The sequence below is a fragment of the Eutrigla gurnardus genome, assembly GCF_963514095.1.
Source record: "Eutrigla gurnardus genome assembly, chromosome: 18".
NCBI lineage: Eukaryota > Metazoa > Chordata > Actinopteri > Perciformes > Triglidae > Eutrigla > Eutrigla gurnardus.
Window position 1 is genome coordinate 23,284,220 of NC_139929.1, and position 20,326 is coordinate 23,304,545.

At 44.3% G+C, this 20,326-nt stretch overlaps 2 protein-coding genes and 1 long non-coding RNA gene across 5 annotated transcripts in view; 2 read left to right on the plus strand and 1 right to left on the minus strand.

The window, feature by feature from the left end:
• trdmt1 (tRNA aspartic acid methyltransferase 1) overlaps nucleotides 1–676 on the minus strand; it is an 81,892-nt gene extending 81,216 nt beyond the window's left edge. For all 3 annotated transcript variants that reach the window (XM_084033825.1, XM_084033826.1, XM_084033824.1), the window contains exon 1: nucleotides 535–676. In XM_084033825.1, coding sequence (XP_083889951.1) covers nucleotides 535–598 — 64 coding nt within the window. In that variant the 5' untranslated portion in view covers nucleotides 599–676. The remainder of the gene's footprint in view (nucleotides 1–534) is intronic.
• Nucleotides 1–20,326, plus strand: part of LOC311028994 — a 97,824-nt gene that overhangs the window by 8,181 nt on the left and 69,317 nt on the right. The window lies entirely within an intron of this gene.
• Nucleotides 1,072–20,326, plus strand: part of rsu1 (Ras suppressor protein 1) — a 46,238-nt gene continuing 26,983 nt past the window's right edge. The window contains exons 1-8 of the mRNA XM_084033828.1: nucleotides 1,072–1,207; nucleotides 1,319–1,432; nucleotides 3,512–3,562; nucleotides 4,244–4,364; nucleotides 4,566–4,684; nucleotides 13,987–14,069; nucleotides 16,604–16,718; nucleotides 16,992–17,124. Of these exons, the coding sequence (XP_083889954.1) occupies nucleotides 1,324–1,432; nucleotides 3,512–3,562; nucleotides 4,244–4,364; nucleotides 4,566–4,684; nucleotides 13,987–14,069; nucleotides 16,604–16,718; nucleotides 16,992–17,124 (731 nt within the window). The 5' untranslated portion in view covers nucleotides 1,072–1,207; nucleotides 1,319–1,323. The remainder of the gene's footprint in view (nucleotides 1,208–1,318; nucleotides 1,433–3,511; nucleotides 3,563–4,243; nucleotides 4,365–4,565; nucleotides 4,685–13,986; nucleotides 14,070–16,603; nucleotides 16,719–16,991; nucleotides 17,125–20,326) is intronic.

Sequence of the window (20,326 nt, forward strand, 5' to 3'; positions counted from 1 at the left end):
GCTGTGAGGTGACAGTGCTACCCACTACACCACGTGCGGCCCTAAATGTAGGACTTTTACTTTGTAATTTGTCTTAATTAAAGAATAAAGACATTTCCTCACAATTAAGTGCCAATTTGCTGTTCAATTTATCAGAGACATGTTTTATACCTATTGTGAAAAAATCTTATTAATCTTGCTTTTTATACCACTTCGTTTCGCATTTATTTTGAAACCGGAAGTTTTATCACTTGGATCCTTCCGCTAACTTTGTGTAACCTATCTTTTTGTTGTGGCAGCCCTCAGTAGTCTTATTACATTTGTAAAGTTCCACGCTCGCTCCGAATCTGAGACATCTAAATGCGTTTACCGTGAGTGTGAGTATACGGGTGCACTGCTGGCTTGACCGCAGGGGTCCGTAAGGGGTGGCAGCATGGCAGCATGAGACAGAAGTAAACCCTGTCCGGTAGTCCGCTTCAATAAGACAACATGGTAGAGAAATGACCCATGTCTGTCTCTAAACACTTGTAAACAAAAACATGAGTAGTATCTTACCCTTTAAAGCATAATGCATCCCTCCTATCCCACTGTAGAGCTCCAGTACGCGCACACACTCCATTGCACGCTGTCGCTGTGCTACTGCTTGGTGGCGGCTGCCAAACTACTGTCATTAGAGGTACAGGTCTTCTTCTTCTTCTTCTTTTTCCTCGTCGTCTTCTTCTTCTTTGGAGTTTTCCGGCACCCGCAATGTCGCACTGCTGCCACCTTGTGATAGTACTCACATCTTCACCCTAGAGACCCTTTTTAGAAGTCCACAAGCTCTCAAGAATCTAAACATCCATTTTCTTCGTATTTCTGTAAATCCAATTGTTCCCATTTCAGTTAATATGTAACCCTATATAGCATTATTAATAGCATTATGATCATTATTATTATGTCCTGTTCAACATTCGAATGTATGTGCAGCAGCTGTTTTAACACGTGGGAGCTTTTATTTTGACAGGGAGGATTGACTGAAACACTGGGCAATTGTTTGGACATTGTGAGGCTTTTATATTGACAGGGAGGAGTCTCTGGGCGTTTGAACACATTATGAACAGGAAGTATCCTATTATGGAATGGTGGTTCTCTCTTCAGCTTCCGGTTGGGTGTGAGCTTGTAGAAGCAAAAAGTGTCCGTGAGGAATAAAGCTGGTTTATTAGACTTCTCCAGACGGTAAACCTCACCGGTGAGTGTCCTTGTGTCCACGGCGTACTGACGCCATGTCGTGTCTTTCAACCTTAACGTGTAGCTACGAATGATTACTTTAACAACAAATCAACACGCGTATTTGTTCTAGAGAAAATGTCCAAGTCTCTGAAGAAGATCGTGGAGGAGAGTCGAGACAAGAACGTGCCGGAGGTGGAGATGTGTGACAGAGGCATCTGCAACATGCTGGACATCCCGGGACTCTGTAAGACCCTGTTTCGTTACTAGACCTGCTACCAGCTACTAGCTTAGCGTTCTACACTTCAGTTTAACGGGAAGACACGGGAAGTGGTGATGACGTCAGACGGTAGACATTTCACCCTACATGTCCGTGAACAGATCAAGCAGAAACTCTTCTCTACGTATATGCACGTCACAATGCACATTTTATTTTGGGTGCCTTTCAGGACACCCAGGGTCGCCTTACAATGCATAAAAGATATTAACTCAAAAGGTAGCAACAGCAAAACATGCAAATAAAAAGTACCCTAGGAGATCGAAGAGGTAACTGGGGGCTGGGTTATGAAGGGCTTTGAATGTGAGTAGAAGGTTTTAAAAGTCAATTCTGTATTAAACAGGGAGCCAGTGTAATTGGATGAGAATTGGTGTGATGTAGTCAGATGTTTTGGTATAGGTGATGATCCGGGCAGCTCTGAACCATTTGAAGCCTGTTTATTGGGAAGGCCAGACAGAACATCATTACACTAGTCCAGACGATGTTTCTGAAGGAGATGGTCCATTTAATTATTTTTCAGGCATTGGGTTCACAATGTGTGTTGGGTTGATAAAAAAAAACGTGTGTGTGTGTGTGTGTTTTGTGCAGAATTGTTCATAATTTAAGGTTACTATCAGCATCTTTTAAGTCAGTTATAGACCATATATTTATCTCATACCAGCTTCCATAAAATAAAGATTTGTTCCTGTACAGTACATATCTACTGTTCTATAATGTAGTGAGATGGGGTGAAAAGTTGTGTTTATATAACATTTTCCAATATAACAGTATTTGTTTGTGAAATTCTCATAATGACAGGCAATTTATTAATAGTAAAGTCCGCTGTTAAATCTTAATCCTCCAATCGTATTGGAAATTGAATTGAAAAGGAGTTGCTATGTTTGATCTAAGATTTTATCCAATTTATTTTCAGGGTTCCATTGAGGCAATCAAAATCAATCACTTTTAAACCACCATCCTTTATATCTTTAACCATATCACTTTTCCTCATATAATGTGGTTTGTTTCTCCAGATAAAGTTTAGATTGATTTGATTAATAGATTTTATCAGTTTATTTGGGATGGCATTAGAGTAGGCTGGTGTACATCTAAATAGAGATTCCATCTTTATGAGATATATTCGACCAAGTATTGAGATGTCCCTCCCTGCCGAGTGAATAGGCTCGTTCGAGATGAGCCAGGCCTGCGCAGAATCGATTGCCGGCGATCGCCGCACAATGCATGCTGGGTAGTTTTGTCTCAGACTTGATCCCGACTTGCTCTGACGTCATGCACACGTGGACAATGATAATTTCATGAGATCAAGGCGGCCGCAGTTTTTAGAGCCAGGCCCCGGGGCATGATGGGAAACGCCTGGCTCTCGCCTCATCTAAGAGCTGATTGGAGTCTCATGTTGTGCAATTAAAGTTAAATCTGTTATATCTCATGTGGTTGATAATATTAATAATAATATAATGTAATAATAATCATAACGACAATACAAGAGGTTATTTACCCTTATCAAAACGAGCAATTAGCCTAGGGTGTGCTTTAAGAGGCAGACATAAAAAAACAACCCAGATACACATTTAGTACAGTATAACTGTAAAACTTAACTTATGTGCACTAGATTCTATGATACTACCTCAACAGTAGTTAAACTACTATACCGTATAGTGTTTTATATACATACATTATGTTGTCCCGACTTCTATAAAACAATGCGGAAAGGCATTGACGTGGAACTGGCTAAAGCACAGAGCCTAGCACTGACCCGGATAGTTGGAGCTCTAACAGAGAGTTATCTCACTGAGTACTAGACTACTGAAATACAGATATTTTTATTTAAAACGGTGACTTTATGTTTACACATATATTTATTTAAAACAGTGACTTTATGTTTTAAATAGATACATATATGTACATTTACGTTTGAAAACCGTAACCCAAGAACCAAGGTATGCATTGAACCGTGGGCTAACTGTATTGTTGCATCCCTAATGGAAACGTGATGCTGCACCTCAGCAATGTAAGGGCACTGCGTTGACTTGATGTTTCCGTTCATTTCAGTCACCCTGTCCAACATCACTCAGCTGGTCCTCAGCCACAACAAGCTCACTGGTAAGTCTGTCTTCTCTCATCATGTGTTGCTGCGCTTCATATGGAGATCAATAATGTTAGCATCCAAATCCTGATGAATATAATAATAATACTCTTCATATCTTCTTCAGTGTATGGGTCTGTATCAGGTGTCATCATGTGACGTAATCGTGGATCATACGGCGAAACCTTAACTCCTGTGTTTAGGTTGAATCACTATAGGTCTTCTGGTTTAATGGAGTCATACTGAGAATGTGCCAGCTGATTGGAGATGATGGTGTAATGGTGTGTCATCACCAACAGAGGTCACCACAGACCACAACACTAACCAGTGTTTTAAAGCATGCAATGACCAAACCACATTTTGGTGGGCATTAATACAATTCAAGTCATTATCTGAGTTCTTGTAAGAATCTAATGTCATTGTTGATGTTATCTGAACGTGTTGAACGTAGAAATGTGATGACATCATTTCACTTCTGGATCAATTGGATACATTCTCAGCTGCCAGTTTTCCTGACAGTGTAGACATTTTGAGAAAGTAACAATATTTTCAATCATGACTTAATATTTCATAATTGAAAATAAGAGGGAGAGCTAACATGCATCTATTGTCATCATCACCACATACATCACATGTCACCTCTGTCTGTCTGTCTGTGTGTGTCCGTGTGTCTGTCCGTCCGTCTGTCTGTCCCCCAGCGGTGCCGGCTAACATCTCCGAGCTGAAAAACCTGGAGGTCCTCAACATGTTCAACAACCAAATAGAAGAACTGCCCACTCAGATAAGCAGCCTTCAGAAGCTGAAACATCTCAACCTGGGGTATGTCCCGGCCTACACACACACGGCCTCAGCCTCTAGATCCCCTCTTCCACAGTCGAACACAAACTGTGTGTTGTGACAGTGCGTGCGTGTGTGTGATGAGTGACAAATGTCACTTTGTCCTCAAACATTGTTGAATCACTTGAAGTGTGTTGTGACAGTGCGTGTGTTTGTGTGTTTAATGTGTGTTTGTGAGGAAAGGATGAACCGTCTGAGTGGCTTGCCCAGAGGATTTGGTTCGTTGCCGTCTCTGGAAGTGTTGGACCTGACCTACAACAACCTGAACCAGAACTCTCTCCCAGGAAACTTCTTCTACCTCAGTGAGTCACGCATGCATCCAGCCCAGGTCTGAATGAACGTGAAGCCAACATGGACGTGGACCACGGGCTCATACCATGTTTACCAACGACAGCCCATCATCTAGCTATTATTCCATCAGACCTGTTGATAGTCAGGTTGAAATAGGAAATCCAAGGTTCATAACGTGGCCCAACTCTCCCAGTTCCTACTCACTCACCCCCTTCATTATATACTGAGTTACTAACTTAGAGTTGATTTCACAAAGTGGCAGAACATTAAATCTGACAATTAAGATGGCCGTTGATGGAAAGTATTCACTCACCTGCCTTGACTCACATATGAACTTAAGTGACATCCCATTCTTAATCCATAGGGTTTAACATGACGTCGGTCCACCCTTTGCAGCTATAACAGCTTCAACTCTTCTGGGAGGCTTTCCACAAGGTTTAGGAGTGTGTTTATGGGACTTTTTGACCATTCTTCCAGAAGCACATTTTTTGAGGTCACACACTGATGTTGGATGGGAAGGCCTGGCTCTCTGTCTCCACTGTAATTCATCCCAAAGGTGTTCTATCGGGTTGAGGTCAGGACTCTGTGCAGGCCAGTCAAGTTCAACCACACCAAACTCTCTCATCCATGTCTTTATGGAGTCATGTTGGAACAGGAAGGGGCTATTACCCCCAGTTCAGTCAGGACCACTTTGTCAAAAAGAATCTTTATTTATTTGCACAAGTTTCATTTGGCGGTATGGTACTGTTCTGGGACTCCCTGCTCTTCCACGCGCTTGCGTGGAAAGCCTGAGGCAGGAAGAGCACCTTCCTGCCCTTCATGAGCCATCATGAACGGCATAAGCAGGGAGCGTAGCAGCAAAGAAAAACCCAGACAGAGCAGAGCAACCAACAAGAACAATGGTAAGGTACATAACAGATGACGGGAGGAGCTGGGGTGGAGGTGGGTTGAAAACGCCGGCAGAGGAAGCAACGAGGGAGGTCAGGCTAGAGCAGTTTAAATAGTGCGCTCTGAATGCAATTTCCCAATAGGAAGCGAGCACGGGGAGTCAGCTGAGCCGTCAGCTGATCTCCTCGGTTTTGACAGCTACGCTGTTGCTGCTGATTTAGAGCTTGACGTCGTGGCCTGCCAGAACTAACGCTACGCTTGATTTCAGTCAGGACCACTTTGTCAAAAAGAATCTTTATTTATTTGCACAAGTTTCATTTGGTGGTATGGTACTGTTCTGGGACTCCCTGCTCTTCCACGCGCTTGCGTGGAAAGCCTGAGGCAGGAAGAGCACCTTCCTGCCCTTCATGAGCCATCATGAACGGCATAAGCAGGGAGCGTAGCAGCAAAGAAAAACCCCCAAAACGACCACACCGGCAATTTCCCTGACCCTCTTGCTACAAGAGATGTCAGGGGGCTATCTGAGTTAAAATAAATGTAGCCTATTTAGGTAGGAGATTAGCAGATCCGTTGCCCCTCAGCTTGATGAATAAAGAGGAGACAGACGTATCCTATCTGCTCTTCCACACGCTTGCGTGGAAAGCCTGAGGCAGGAAGAGCACCTTCCTGCCCTTCATGAGTTATCATGAACGGCATAATATAATAATTATAATAATAATAATAATAATAATAATAATAATAATAATAATGATAATAATACATTTATTTGTTGGCGCCTTCCAAACACCCCAGGTCACCTTACATGATAAATTCAATTCAATTTTATATTGTCAAACAACGGTCATCACCGGACACTTAATATTGAGCAGGACTAGAATACGCTCAAGATTTCAAAAGTCACCACAATTTCAAAGTCCCAACATCACGCAGGGGCAAGCTTTACAGCGACAGTGGTGAGAAAAAACTGCCTTAATAGGCTTTTAGGCAGAAATCTCGTGCAGCCCGGGCCCTTGGGTTCCAACTGCATTTGGTGTTGGTAGTATAGTAGTATTAGCATTAACAGTAGTGGTCGCATTAACAGAAGCACGTATCAAGTAGTAGTCCATGGCAGCAGGCACAGCCAGGCCGGGAGCGCAGCAGCAAAGAAAAGGCCCCCAAAACGACCACACCGGCAATTCCCTGACCCTCTTGCTACAAGAGATGTCAGGAGGCTGAGTTAAAAATAAATGTAGCCTATTTAATAGGAGATAGGCCGATCAGTTACCCCTCAGCTTGGTGAATAATAATATTTTGATTATACTTATGTACTTCCAATATTCGGCTCATGGCTTGAGCATCTAGGATGGCGCAGATAACATTCATAAGCAGGTGAGGACCATCTGCCCATGGCTTTTAGGTTGGGCACATTGCTGCTGTAGTTGCTGCTCCGAAGCGGAACGAATGAGCCATGCAGCGTTCTGGAGGGAGGCCGCAGAATTTGCAGAGGAGGCGGAGGCAAGAGGTGAACCAGGCTCGTGACAGGGGTTCTCCTCCCTCCGTGATGAACAGCGGCTCCTGTGGGCTGGCTGGAGCACAGCTCCCAGATAGCGGGCCATGGAAGACAATGGACAAAAATCAGAGTTAGTTTGGGAAATAGGAACAGATATTCTGCTTCTGTCTCTATCAGTTTTGGAATGTTTCAGGAACACAAAGGTAATGACTGTGGAGAGTTACATGGCCTATGGTGAGGTCTTGGGAGGGGTTGAAGATCGTGAGTGTGTGGTGAATTCTCCACACCTTAGAGACTAGAGATGCACCAATCCAGTTCCGATCATGTGGCATTGCCACAGATATAAATGTACTTAATATTATTTATTAACGAATAAAGTGTACATTAGCAGCAAAAAGAGATAAATAACACTTGTACCATGTAAAGTGCACTGTAAACAGATATTTTAAAATGTAACATGAAAAGTAGTAGCTGCCTGAAACCCGACGGACGAAGGCTTAATGAACCGGCGCTTGCTCCGTGTTGCTCTGTGTACTCATCACTAGCTGCTAGCGTGCTCTGCGTGATGACATAACCAGCATAGCAAACAGAATTGAAGCGACTAGATCGCTGTCACTGTATAGCTGTGTAGGATGTTAATAAAAATGAAATAGCTGGATCGGAATGCTGGATCGGCCTCATTCATCCGATATCCAGCTAATTAGTCGATATCGGAGCTGATATCTGATCCGAGTATCTCTATTGAAACCCATAAGGCTGTTCCTAACAGTGAGCCTATGAACCAAAGCACCCGTTCCATGGCGGGTGATTAATTTGTGAAAGGTGGAGTGGTGTGAAAGGGAGACGAATTTCTTGCCTTGGGTTCCTCTCTTGAAGCCGTTTAGCAGGAGCTTAATGGATGGATTCTCTAGCAAGCTGTTGGCGGATGGATCCGAGCAGCGCAGGTGGAACTGGACACCTGCGAGGAGGCCTTTGATGGAGGACGGCTGCATTTGCGGGACTCAAAACAGTGAACCAAAAAGCACATGCGGCCTGGAATGTAAGCTGCTAGATGATGAAGTTCCCTAGCAAGGATGCCCAAGTAAGGCGTCTTATAAATCTGTTAATTAATGGTATGGGGAGCACCCTTTGTTGATAAAGTAACAGCTGCCTCATTTTTTTTTTTTTTTTTTTTTTTTTTTTGCAGCTTACAATTATTTAACGGATGTTTTATTATCTTTTTTCCTTCCTCACGAGGCGGGTTCGTCTGGGACTCACTGATTTTGGATGCCCGTCACCGCAATAGCTGCAAGCATGAATATAGTTACAGTTGACAAATTGCATACGTTTTTATGGATTTGTGGAACGTTGGAGTCCAAAAAGATGTCACCTTATCCTCATCTGCTTTTGGGCCTGCCGGCGGATGGACTAGCCTATAGCCACGGGTTTGGGACACAGCTTGCATGGTGTGAGAAAGAACTGCGAATGGTGCAAGAAAGAGCTTAGCAGCCAGTGCAGTGCCTGCTGATTAGAGCCAGGTCGACCACAGACCAGTCCAGTCTTTGGTTAACCTCTGAATGAACATGGCAGCCATGGCAGAGAATGATTTGTGGTATTCATAGAACAGAGTTCCCCCGTATGACATGGCAAGATCGGCAATGATGGAAAGATCCAGTTCGGCTGGACGGGATGGATAGACTTCGCAGGTTACATCTCTGTATACGCCATAACAACGGAGAATCCTGCTAGTGTCAGAGTCTTTCCAGGTCTAGGATCATTGGGCTATCTTTTAACATCACGGACACATCACCACAATCTACCACACGCTCATCATTAGGCTTGTTCAGGATGGTCTTGGCTTGACTTGACTTATCACGCCGACGAGAGCTGCAGGTGTCTGAGGGGGCGGGCTCTAAAGCTGTGTACACACCGGAAGAACTGCCCGACTCGCGTCCGTAAATTCGGCGTCGGCTACTTAATATGGCCGACTCGAACAACGACATGGGCGGTTCACACCTACGGAATTACAGCCGACGCCATACGTTCCGCGCTTGCGCGAGATGTAATGTCTCCAAAACAACAGGCGGCGCTAATCTGTATTGTGGGCCAAAAAACACGAAAACCGGAAGTAGGCGGTCCTCTCTAGACCACCTTCTTCGATTCCACTGGTTATCTGGTATGTTTACCATCGTCACTTCCGGGCTTCACTGATTCGCTAGTCAAGCTGCTAGCCTCCACCAATCAGAATGGTAAAAGAATGACCGACTCGAATGGCGGATTACACATTTGAATCGGCTGAAATGAACGCCGACGTGGGCCGATTCGAGCGACCACACCAAGTAGACTCATGTCACGGACGCCGACTCTCTCAAAGACGCCGATTTTCGGTCCGGTGTGAGCCCGCCTTAAGAGACTGTGGCCGAACGCCGTCGAGTCTGACAGCAGAGTCAACGTGACTCAAGCGATAGGCTATATGCAGCGGTACCGGCCCGCCGGCCACCTATTTGTGGCCCCGGAACTATTATTTTTTCAGTATGTGTTTTGGTTGGGTCAACACGTGTATCGGGACTTGTCTCCATGCACACGATACACAGACAGCCTGCTATTGGGTCGCGCTGCGAGCGCATTTTTAAGTTTCACTTTCGTTTTTGAAGCGGTTCGCATATTGCCACTTTGCCAGTAGGAGCATAGATAGATAGCATAGACGGGAAAAGATTACATGAAAGTGGCGTGTTCCAAGTTCTCTGCCTAAAGAAAGGTGGACAGTGAAAATCGCCAATTTAGAGAAGAATGGACTGAAAAGTTTGCATTCATTCTTCCTCCAACCAGCACAAGACCCATGTGCTTAATAAGCCAGGAGACTATCTGTGATGAAGATTTCCAATTTGAAAATGGCAGACAAAAGCATACACATTTTGAAGAAACATATCCTCAAAATTCAGAGGTAAGAACAACAAAAGAAATGCACTAAATACAGTATATCACATGTGACCTGACCGACCTCAATAAACGGACCTTTGAGTCATTGAAAAACATCTTTGTGGCCCTTGAGGATTTGGATTTGAGTACCCCTGCTATGGCTATATATATATATACACACACACACACACATACATACATACATACATACATACATATACATATACATATATATATATATATATATATATATACATATACATACATATACATACATATATACACACACACACACACACACACGGCGACGTTTTTTGTTTTTTGTTCCCAGATATTTGTATTATCATCCTATGTTTGAATTAACCAGACCTCACATAATATAAATAGGCCTAACTCACAACACAATGCACAGAACTTTGGATCAAGCCATGAGATTAGCGACCAAAATAAAGGCAAAGCATTTCACCACAAGGTGGCCGCCGAGTGCGGACCTGAATACACGTCATTGAACTTTTAACCCATAAGAACCATTCCGCTGTAGCGGAGGTGTGGGCAAGCCGGTTGTAGCCGTCGCAGACCGCGCTGCTTAGCGCTGCGAGAAGCGGCTCTTGAAAACTATTACCGCGATGTTTTAGGTCACGTGATATGGTCGCGACCCTGTGACGTATTTGTAGTCGGCTGCTAAGCAGAAGCAAATTCTAGCCGTCATGCATCGCTTCAACCCACATACAATGCGTTAGGTACATCGGGTCGAATTCGCCTACTGAAATCACAGCGCAGCAGGGTTTGACTAGATTGACATCATTACCTGCGACTGCGGGGATCTGGCTTCTCAGGTTGCCAGAGATGGCAGCAGCGGGAGGGTAGAATGGGACGCCGGTGGAGGTTGGGACTGCACTTCCCAGAGTTCTGCGCGGGATAGAGACGCCGTCGGGGGGTGTCGGAGTGACGTCTTCGGCCCGCGTCGAGGAGGAAGCGCCAGGTTCCCGGGATGTAAACACGGCGGCCTGGAGAGAAGAGCTGGAAGGTGAAGCGGTAGCGGCCTCTAAGCTTTGGATCCTGGAATTCATGCTGGAAATGGATGACTGGGTGGAAGACAGCGCTGCCACGATGGCGTCGTTTCCCGGAGCTGCAGAGGCGACTGCTGAAGTCGGGGCTCTAGCTCTTTTGGCCGGCGGGGCAGCAGCTGGAGTCGGAGCGAATGCTGAGTTCCGGGAGTTGTGTTTGCGTTTGCTGAAGCTTTCCGAGGAGGGACAGGAGCTGATCGGCAGGTGGAGGTTGAGACCCAGCGAAATTTAAAATAAAGCTAACAGTCCCTGGTGTGACGCTCCGACCGGAGCGGTAACATCGTTGGCGAACAGAAACTCCAGCGGCTTGGAATCGGCCAGTCATCGAGCAATGGGACATCTGTGGCGTTACCTTTGCCTGCCGGGCGAGAGCTCCGACGGAGAGATGGAGCCCTCTCATCGTCGTAGGTTCGTCGGCTTCCTCTGTTTCGGGGTTTTGCTGAGGCTCCGTACCGTCATATAGCCGCGGGTCCTCATCATGGACGGAGAGCTACGACATCAGCAGCAGCAGGGTGAGTAGGAAGCAACGAGGGAGGTCAGGCTAGAGCAGTTTAAATAGTGCGCTCTGAATGCAATTTCCCAATAGGAAGCGAGCACGGGGAGTCAGCTGAGCCGTCAGCTGATCTCCTCGGTTTTGACAGCTACGCTGTTGCTGCTGATTTAGAGCTTGACGTCGTGGCCTGCCAGAACTAACGCTACGCTTGATTTCTTTGTTGGAAGCCCAAGGATAAACCAGAGAACTCTTCAGTTCAGGAATATAGTATTTATTCAGGTCACAGGTAAAGTATGGTAGCGCTGGGCTCGGAATGGCAGAGCTCCCACAGGATCTCAGTCAGAATGAGCCCCGTTTCTGGGTGCTCGCCACAATTTATCTTCTTGGGCTGGGACTGCCCTGTACAGAGGTCAAACTTGCACACAACCGAGTCTTACTGGTCAGTTATCTCTGACGTGAACTTCTAGGATGTAATATGAAACCTGTGTGAGTGTGTCCTTCAGGCGTGTATCTATTCTAGCAAACCTAGCTGTTAGAACAAGAGGGCCTTGAAGATTCTATGGGTTCCTGCTTATCAGGTTAACTGTCACACTGATTTAATGAGCACAACCCGTGATTAATATGAGTTCAGTGAAAAGTATAAATCTAAAGTGAACAAAGAGCCAATTCTAACAAGGCCATCCCCAAGCATTCAGAGTTCATTTCACTGGAACTAAGGGGCCAAGCCAAGCCACCAAACTTTACACGTGGCACAATGCAGTCAGAAAAGTACCGTTGTCCTGGCAACTGCCAAACCCAGGCTCGTCCATTAGATTGCCAGATGGAGAAGCATGATTCTTCACTCCAGAGAACGTCTCCACTGCTCTAGAGTCCAGTGGCGGCGTGCTTTACACCACTGCATCCGACGCTTTGCATTGCACTTGCTGATGTATTGCTTGGATGCAGCTGCTCGGCCATGAAACCCATTCCATGAAGCTCTCTAATCGATTCACAAATGTCAAAAATTAATTATTTTTATTCTGTATTGTTGACAGAACCCAAAAGGCGGACTCTGAAATACAGCGCCCGGACAGTCAGTGGCGTTGCACATAACAGAGACATGGCTGAGAGAGAAATCCGACCAGCACCCGCTGCATTTACACGGATAATGTTTCATCGTTCATGGCCAAAATAAACACTATTACTGCTTTGTACATGTTGTGAAGTCCCAGACACACCGGGACACTAAACGGCGTCCTGTCTGAGTTTCTACCTTTACCCGGAGGGGGATCAGTGAATCTCATAGAGCTGCATTCACAGCAGCGGTCGCTATCAAAAACCACGTTGTGATTTAATTACAATTTACTGATAAAGATTATGCCAAAGTAAGGACGATAAGAAAAAGGTCCTAAGTCATGGTTTGTTTAGTCTGTCCATTAAGACGATACAAAATAACTTTACAAATGCTTGTTTTGCTGTTAGGCTCGCTCAGAGCTAAGCTAGGCTAACACGGTAGGGCTCGGCATAAATACGGCAGCAACCTTGTTGTTTGTTCCACCGACAGTCTGATCGGTCTCTTTATGAAACGTAAGATACTATCCACAGACCGCTACGCTGTGATGTGTTGAAATGCAGCTGCATTGATTATTGCATTGAAATATTTGTATATAGGCTACAGTTCACTGTTTTCTCTCAGGGATATGCTCATCGCCTGTAACAGGACTGTGTTTATAGGAAGTCATATCTACTTGTGACAGAGAAAAGACTTCTTTCATAACATATTACAGAAGGGTATTAACCTGTTGGTTTTCTTTTATGATCATCACAAAAGCAGGAAGTGACTAGCAAACTCGGATTAAAATTTCTGGAATGTACACAAAAGAATTGTTGCACAGAGATGCATCGAAAATCAGTTCATAATTGAATCATTGACCTCTGAATCGTAATCAAATCGTGAGGTGCGAAGAGATACCCACCCCTAAATACATCCCAGTGTAAAGAGATGAATAATCCAGACCTTCTTATCCTTAGTAACAAAAAAATTGTATGGAAAGTGAATAACGACACACTGCTGTGTATCTTCATATTCCTATGATTGTATGTCTGAACATATTTTTAATAACTCAGCTTGTCCTCAATGTGTGCTGAAGAGGATTTTTGAAGTTGTATTATGATGTTTAGTTTCCTGCCTTTTAGATTATCACGGCAAGGTGATAATAACTAGAGGTGACTGCACTAGTCATGTACAGTGTGTTGGTTTCACATTTACACTCTACAGCACCAACAGTGTTCTAGCTTCATCTTGGAACATGACACATTTAATCCTCTTTGTTTGTCTGCTGCATGTTGACTCAGCTGTCTTAGTGTTTGTGTTGTGTTGCCAGACAAGCAGAAGGTGTGTTTGTATTGATTGTGTCCAGTTTGTGAGGCAGTATGATAGATCAGACCTGACTCGTCTGGAGCTTCTCATACACACTAACAGACATGTTTCTTTTGCAGCCACACTTCGTGGTCTCTACCTGAGTGACAACGACTTCGAGGCGCTCCCTACTGACATTGGGAAGCTCACCAAGCTGCAAATAGTAAGTAAATAAAACAATCAGTCCAACAGTCAGTCCAGTGCGTACAGGCCACCGGATGGCACATGTCACCAAGAATCTGTGAAGTGTAATTTGGTCGCCTAACATCGAGCTGGCCTGGGTTTTTTCCCCACCAGCAGACAGCGAAGAAGAACACCGCGGTCTGAGATTAGAGGTAGATTCGGGGTGGGCCTTCATCTCTGATTGGCAATGACAGGTGCGTGGTCAGCAGCGTTTCAGCACGATGCAGCCACAAACGGAAGCAGTTGCGATTTAAAAAAGAAAAAATATATCACTGTGTCCACAATAGTGTCCATCCATCCATCCATCCATCATCTACCGCTAAGCAGGGTCGTGGGGGGGCTGGAGCCCATCCCAGCTGACCACTGCAATAATATATATAATATACACTCAACAAAAATATAAACGCAACACTTTTGTTTTTGCTCCCATTTTTCATGAGATGGACTTAAAGATCTAAAATTAATTCCAGATACACAATATTACCATTTCTCTCAAACATTGTTCACAAATCTGTCTAAATGTGTGATAGTGAGCACTTCTGCTTTGCTGAGATAATCCATCCCACCTCACAGGTGTGCCACATCAAGATGCTGATCTGACATCATGATTAGTGCACAGGTGTACCTTATACTGCCCACAATAAAAGGCCACTCTGAAATGTGCAGTTTTGTCTCACAGCAAAATGCCACAGATGCCACAAGCATTGAGGGAGCGTGCAATTGGCATGCTGACAGCAGGAATGTCAACCAGATCTGTTGCTCGTGCATTGAATGTTCATTTCTCCACCATAAGCCGTCTCCAAAGGCGTTTCAGAGAATATGGCAGTACATCCAACCGGCCTCACAACCGCAGACCACGTGTAACCACACCAGCCCAGGACCTCCACATCCAGCAGGTTCACCTCCAAGATCGTCTGAGACCAGCCACTCAGACAGCTGCTGAAACAATTGGTTTGCATAACCAAACAATTTCTGCACAAACGGTCAGAAACCGTTTCAGGGAAGCTCAACTGCATGCTCGTCGTCCTCATCGGGGTCTTGACCTGACTCCAGCTCGTCGCCGTAACAGACTTGAGTGGGCAAATGCTCACATTCGATGGCGTCTGGCACGTTGGAGAGGTGTTCTCTTCACGGATGAATCTCGGTTTACATTGTTCAGGGCAGATGGCAGACAGCGTGTGTGGCGTCGTGTGGGTGAGCGCTTTGCTGATGTCAATGTTGTGGATCGAGTGGCCCATGGTGGTGGTGGGGTTATGGTATGGGCAGGCATCTGTTATGGACGAAGAACACAGGTGCATTTTATTGATGGCATTTTGAATGCACAGAGATACCGTGATGAGATCCTGAGGCCCATTGTTGTGCCATGCATCCATGAACATCACCTCATGTTTCAGCAAGATAATGCACGGCCCCATGTTGCAAGGATCTGTACACAATTCTTGGAAGCTGAAAATGTCCCAGTTCTTGCATGGCCAGCATACTCACCGGACATGTCACCCATTGAGCATGTTTGGGATGTGCTTGACCGGCGTATACGACAGCGTGTACCAGTTCCCACTAATATCCAGCAACTTCGCACAGCCATTGAAGAGGAGTGGACCAACATTCCACAGGCCACAATTGACAATCTGATAAACTCTATGCGAAGAAGATGTGTTGCACTGCATGAGGCAAATGGTGGTCACACCAGATACTGACTGGTTCTGAGTCCCCAGACCCCCAATAAAGCAAAAAAAAACATTTCAGGGTGGCCTTTTATTGTGGACAGTCTAAGGCACACCTGTGCACTAATCATGATGTCAGATCAGCATCTTGATGTGGCCCACCTGTGAGGTGGGATGGATTATCTCAGCAAAGCAGAAGTGCTCACTATCACACATTTAGACTGATTTGTGAACAATGTTTGAGAGAAATGGTAATATTGTGTATCTGGAATGAATTTTAGATCTTTAAGTCCATCTCATGAAAAATGGGAGCAAAAACAAAAGTGTTGCGTTTATATTTTTGTTGAGTGTATATATATATATATGTGTGTGTGTGTATGTATTAGTAGTGTAACAATTCATGCGTCAGTCATACCGATTCAACTAAATCCATCTGCTAAAATAAATAAATAGAATGAGTCGCTTTGGCTTCACCAATCGCGATTCTTAATCATGATTTATGTTTTAAGACTTTTAAGACACTCTCTCCCCTGCCAGCGTGTAGCCTATTGAAAAAATGTTTAAAATAACTGAGCAATGTTTAATTACATTTTTGTATTCGGCATAAAATATTATGCAGGACTACTTTTTTTATAGAATAAATGTTTAATCAGTAATTCTGTTGTGTGTTTATTGTTTCACCTTTCAGAAGAATACAGATAGTCTCACTCGCATTATTGCATGTTTATTTCATGGATATAGAAAAATGGTTAAAAGTTACTGAATCAAATCGTGGTTTACAGAATCGAATCGTTCAAAAAAAAAAAATAGATGTCCTAATCGAGTGTGTCTTGTTTGTCCTTCTGTCCAGTTGAGTCTGCGGGACAATGATCTCATCTCACTGCCAAAGGAGATCGGAGAGTTGGCTCAACTCAAAGAGCTTCACATCCAGGGAAACCGACTGACTGTCCTGCCCCCTGAACTGGGTAAAGTACACGTGCACGCACACATTGGCCATCCTGCCCCATGAACACACCATGACACAGCTGATCAGAGCTGAGTAAGCCTGACCCAAATTATTTCACCTTTAATTGGCCTAATTACTTTTCTTAGTAAAACGGATGAAGTGACACATTCTATTCTTGTATCCATCAGGACAGCTACAGTCCCTGAGCAGGAGGAAAAATAATATAAACCTCTTAAGCTAAATGTTCAGGCCATTATCATACATACTAACAGGTGGGATTGTGTGTCTACAGGTAACCTGGATCTGACTGGTCCGAAGCAGGTGTTTAAAGCAGAAAATAATCCCTGGGTCACTCCTATTGCAGACCAGTTCCAACTGGGTGTCTCCCATGTCTTTGAATATGTTCGCTCAGAGACCTACAAGTAGTAAGTACTGATACTGACTGACAACACTGATCTCTGGACTATAGGAAAAGCACAAATAAGATAAACTAATTTTACACAAGCCAGTATCTCTAATTTCCCTCAGTTTGTTCACTCAAAATATAAAAACACCACTTAAATTACTTCAATATCAGTAGAAGTTAAGGATGCAATGGTATGAGAGTTCAATTCAATTGTATTGAAAGTATCACAACAGCAGTTATCTCAAAACACTTACTTTACACATCCTGCAGGACTAGAACACGCTCATGATGAGTTGATACATTTTCAGTCCCAACATCACCCGGAGTAAACATTACAGCACCACCTAGTGGAGAGATTTTGGTAGTAGTATTAACAGTAGTAGTATTAACAGTAGTAGTTAGGGATGCAAATTATTGAGTAATTCATTAATCGATAGTTGTTTCATCTTATCGATCGATTAATTGATAAGCGGCAATTCTTCTGAGAAGCTGAATTTCCCTCTGAATAGGTTCTATCTACTGCATACGTAACATCAAATGCTATCTTCTTTATGATATAAAGAAAAATGCAAATCATATTTTGAATAATTTCATTTTAATTCATCAATTTGGGGAATTTGAGAACCAAAATATGACATATCGTTTCCTGACCAATTTCTTACAAACTGCTGGTACTGATCCAAATGTTGACATACTAAAATGAAAACAAAAATGACTAAAACACAGTGCTGAGCCTATACTATTAGTTTATTATGACTATTATTATCATTAATATAAGTGGGTGACTATTCCTCAGCCGTCCTTGGTGTTTTGGTTTTGACTGAAGCCTCGTTCACATACGTCGCCACTCGCCCATCTCTGAGCGACAACTGTCAATGAATGTGAACGTGTTCTAGGAATGTGGCCAGGACAGGCGATGCGATGTGGGCGGGGACGGAGATAAAATAATGTAACTTTCTGCGATGCGAGTGAAGTGAGTACCAAGCAAGTACCAATCGGAATGTAGAATAGAGATGATTGACAGTTGACGTCAACAGAGAGTTCCACACAGAGTTGCCGCTTGAAACTAGCCGCTGGCGGCAGTGAGTTTTTTTTGCCAGCGAGTAGAATTCAGCAAGAAAGCAAGTAGCGACGTATGTGAACAGGGCTATACGCGCCGTCAAACTCGCCAGCTGAGGGGGGGAGGCGCGGGGGACGCCTTGCCATGGTGACGGGGGAAAACAGAATGTTGATACGCCAAACCAGCCGCGAGGATTTCCCCTTATAATAAGCGCTGCTGCCCTCCTGTTTAGGCCTATCATTAGAGCCGCTAGTTAAGTCCATTTACCTTGATAAAATAATTTTGGGCGAACATCGAGACTATGGCGGCTTAAATTAGACTACGGCGGTGCACCATAGTCTCGTCGTGTGGGAAACACTGCTCCCGCTTCTCGTTTTGTCTTGTTGTTGTCGTCAGAGCCCTGCTTCGCTTGTGTTCGCGCATGTGCGTCAGGTACGTCTGGCGTCAAGCGTGCCCTCACCTTGACTGGCGGGGAATTACGGGTTCAAAACGCAATTAATTGCAATTAATTTATTTTAATCGAGTAATTTCTTATCGACAATTAATCGATAATCGATTAATTGTTTGCATCCCTAGTAGTAGTAGTAGTATTAACAGTCCAAAAAATTGTTTTCTTCTGCCGCAGAATGGGCACGTCCTCCACGGATGTGTTGATTACGGAGACGAAAGGGTTCACTGCTTAAATCCCTAAAAGTCTGTTTCACAGTGGATCCCAATTCAAACGAGTAGTGCTCTCTAGTGCATCGCTTTGTTGCAACTACGGTAGCCATTATGTACCAAGAAGCTATGATAACATGTCATCCAATACCACTTCACCAGTATTCTTTTTGGTGATGTGGTTGATTTTTCAAACAAACATGTGTGAGCATGTTTAAGTAATTACTCCTCCAGCAAAATAGTGATTTATGTTGCAATATTTTTATTGGTTTATTTTTGGTAGCCATCCATTACTGTCGTGGTAATGGAAGAATGGGTGAATGGAACTTTCATTCATGCTGGCTCTGAACAGATTCACGTTTAGGCGTCATGTCCTTCTCGGCGGTTATAGTCTTCAAAATGGTGTAACGACATGGAAGCCTCCCGTGGACTTACTAATACAAATAAGAAATGATTTGCTTAGGAGGATCAATCAGATTATTGGCAAAGGTAATGATTTTAGCTAATCAATTACTTAAAATGTTACAAACTGTCCCTTTTTAAAGGAAATAACGAAATAATGCAGGAGAATGTACTCTGACTACAGTTGTCCTCGAATTAACTCATCAACAGAGATTCATTTAACACAAATAGAAATTGTATGCAAGCATACATTGAGTCTCTGAATAAGTCATGGAATCCATTTATGTACTTGTAGCTTTTTAATATTTTAAAATCTGTGATCTGACAGGAGCCTGCCAGCGCTGCTGGGTGAAACAGATGTCGGCCTGTCTGCAGCGCTGCTGGGTGAAGCAGCTGTCTGTCTGTCTGCAGCGCTGCTGGGGGAAGCAGCTGTCTGTCTGTCTGTCTGCAGCGCTGCTGGGTGAAGCAGCTGTCTGTCTGTCTGCAGCGCTGCTGGGTGAAGCAGCTGTCTGTCTGTCTGCAGCGCAGCTGGGTGAAACAAATGTCTGTCTGCAGCGCTGCTGGGTGAAACAAATGTCTGTCTGCAGCGCTGCTGGGTGAAGCAGCTGTCTGTCTGTCTGCAGCGCTGCTGGGTGAAGCAGCTGTCTGTCTGACTGCAGCGCTGCTGGGTGAAGCAGCTGTCTGTCTGTCTGCAGTGCTGCTGGGTGAAACAAATGTCTGTCTGCAGCACTGCTGGGTGAAGCAGCTGTCTGTCTGTCTGTCTGCAGCGCTGCTGAATGAAGCAGCTGTCTGTCTGTCTGCAGCGCTGCTGAATGAAGCAGCTGTCTGTCTGTCTGCAGCGCTGCTGGGTGAAGCAGCTGTCTACAGCAGTGTTTTCAGTTTTTCAGTTCACACATGTTCAAAGTGAACTGTTCACATTCATACAGGGCTGTAAACTAACTTTTTGGCTCACCGGCCAAGGGGACCAGTAGATGAAAGAATCTACCGGCCAAGTACATTTTTTATCGGCCAAATAATAAATTGCCTCTTTTTGTTGCATATACATCTGTTTCAGTACTTTTCATTGAGATAACAGTATTATAGATAGGGATGTCCCGATCCG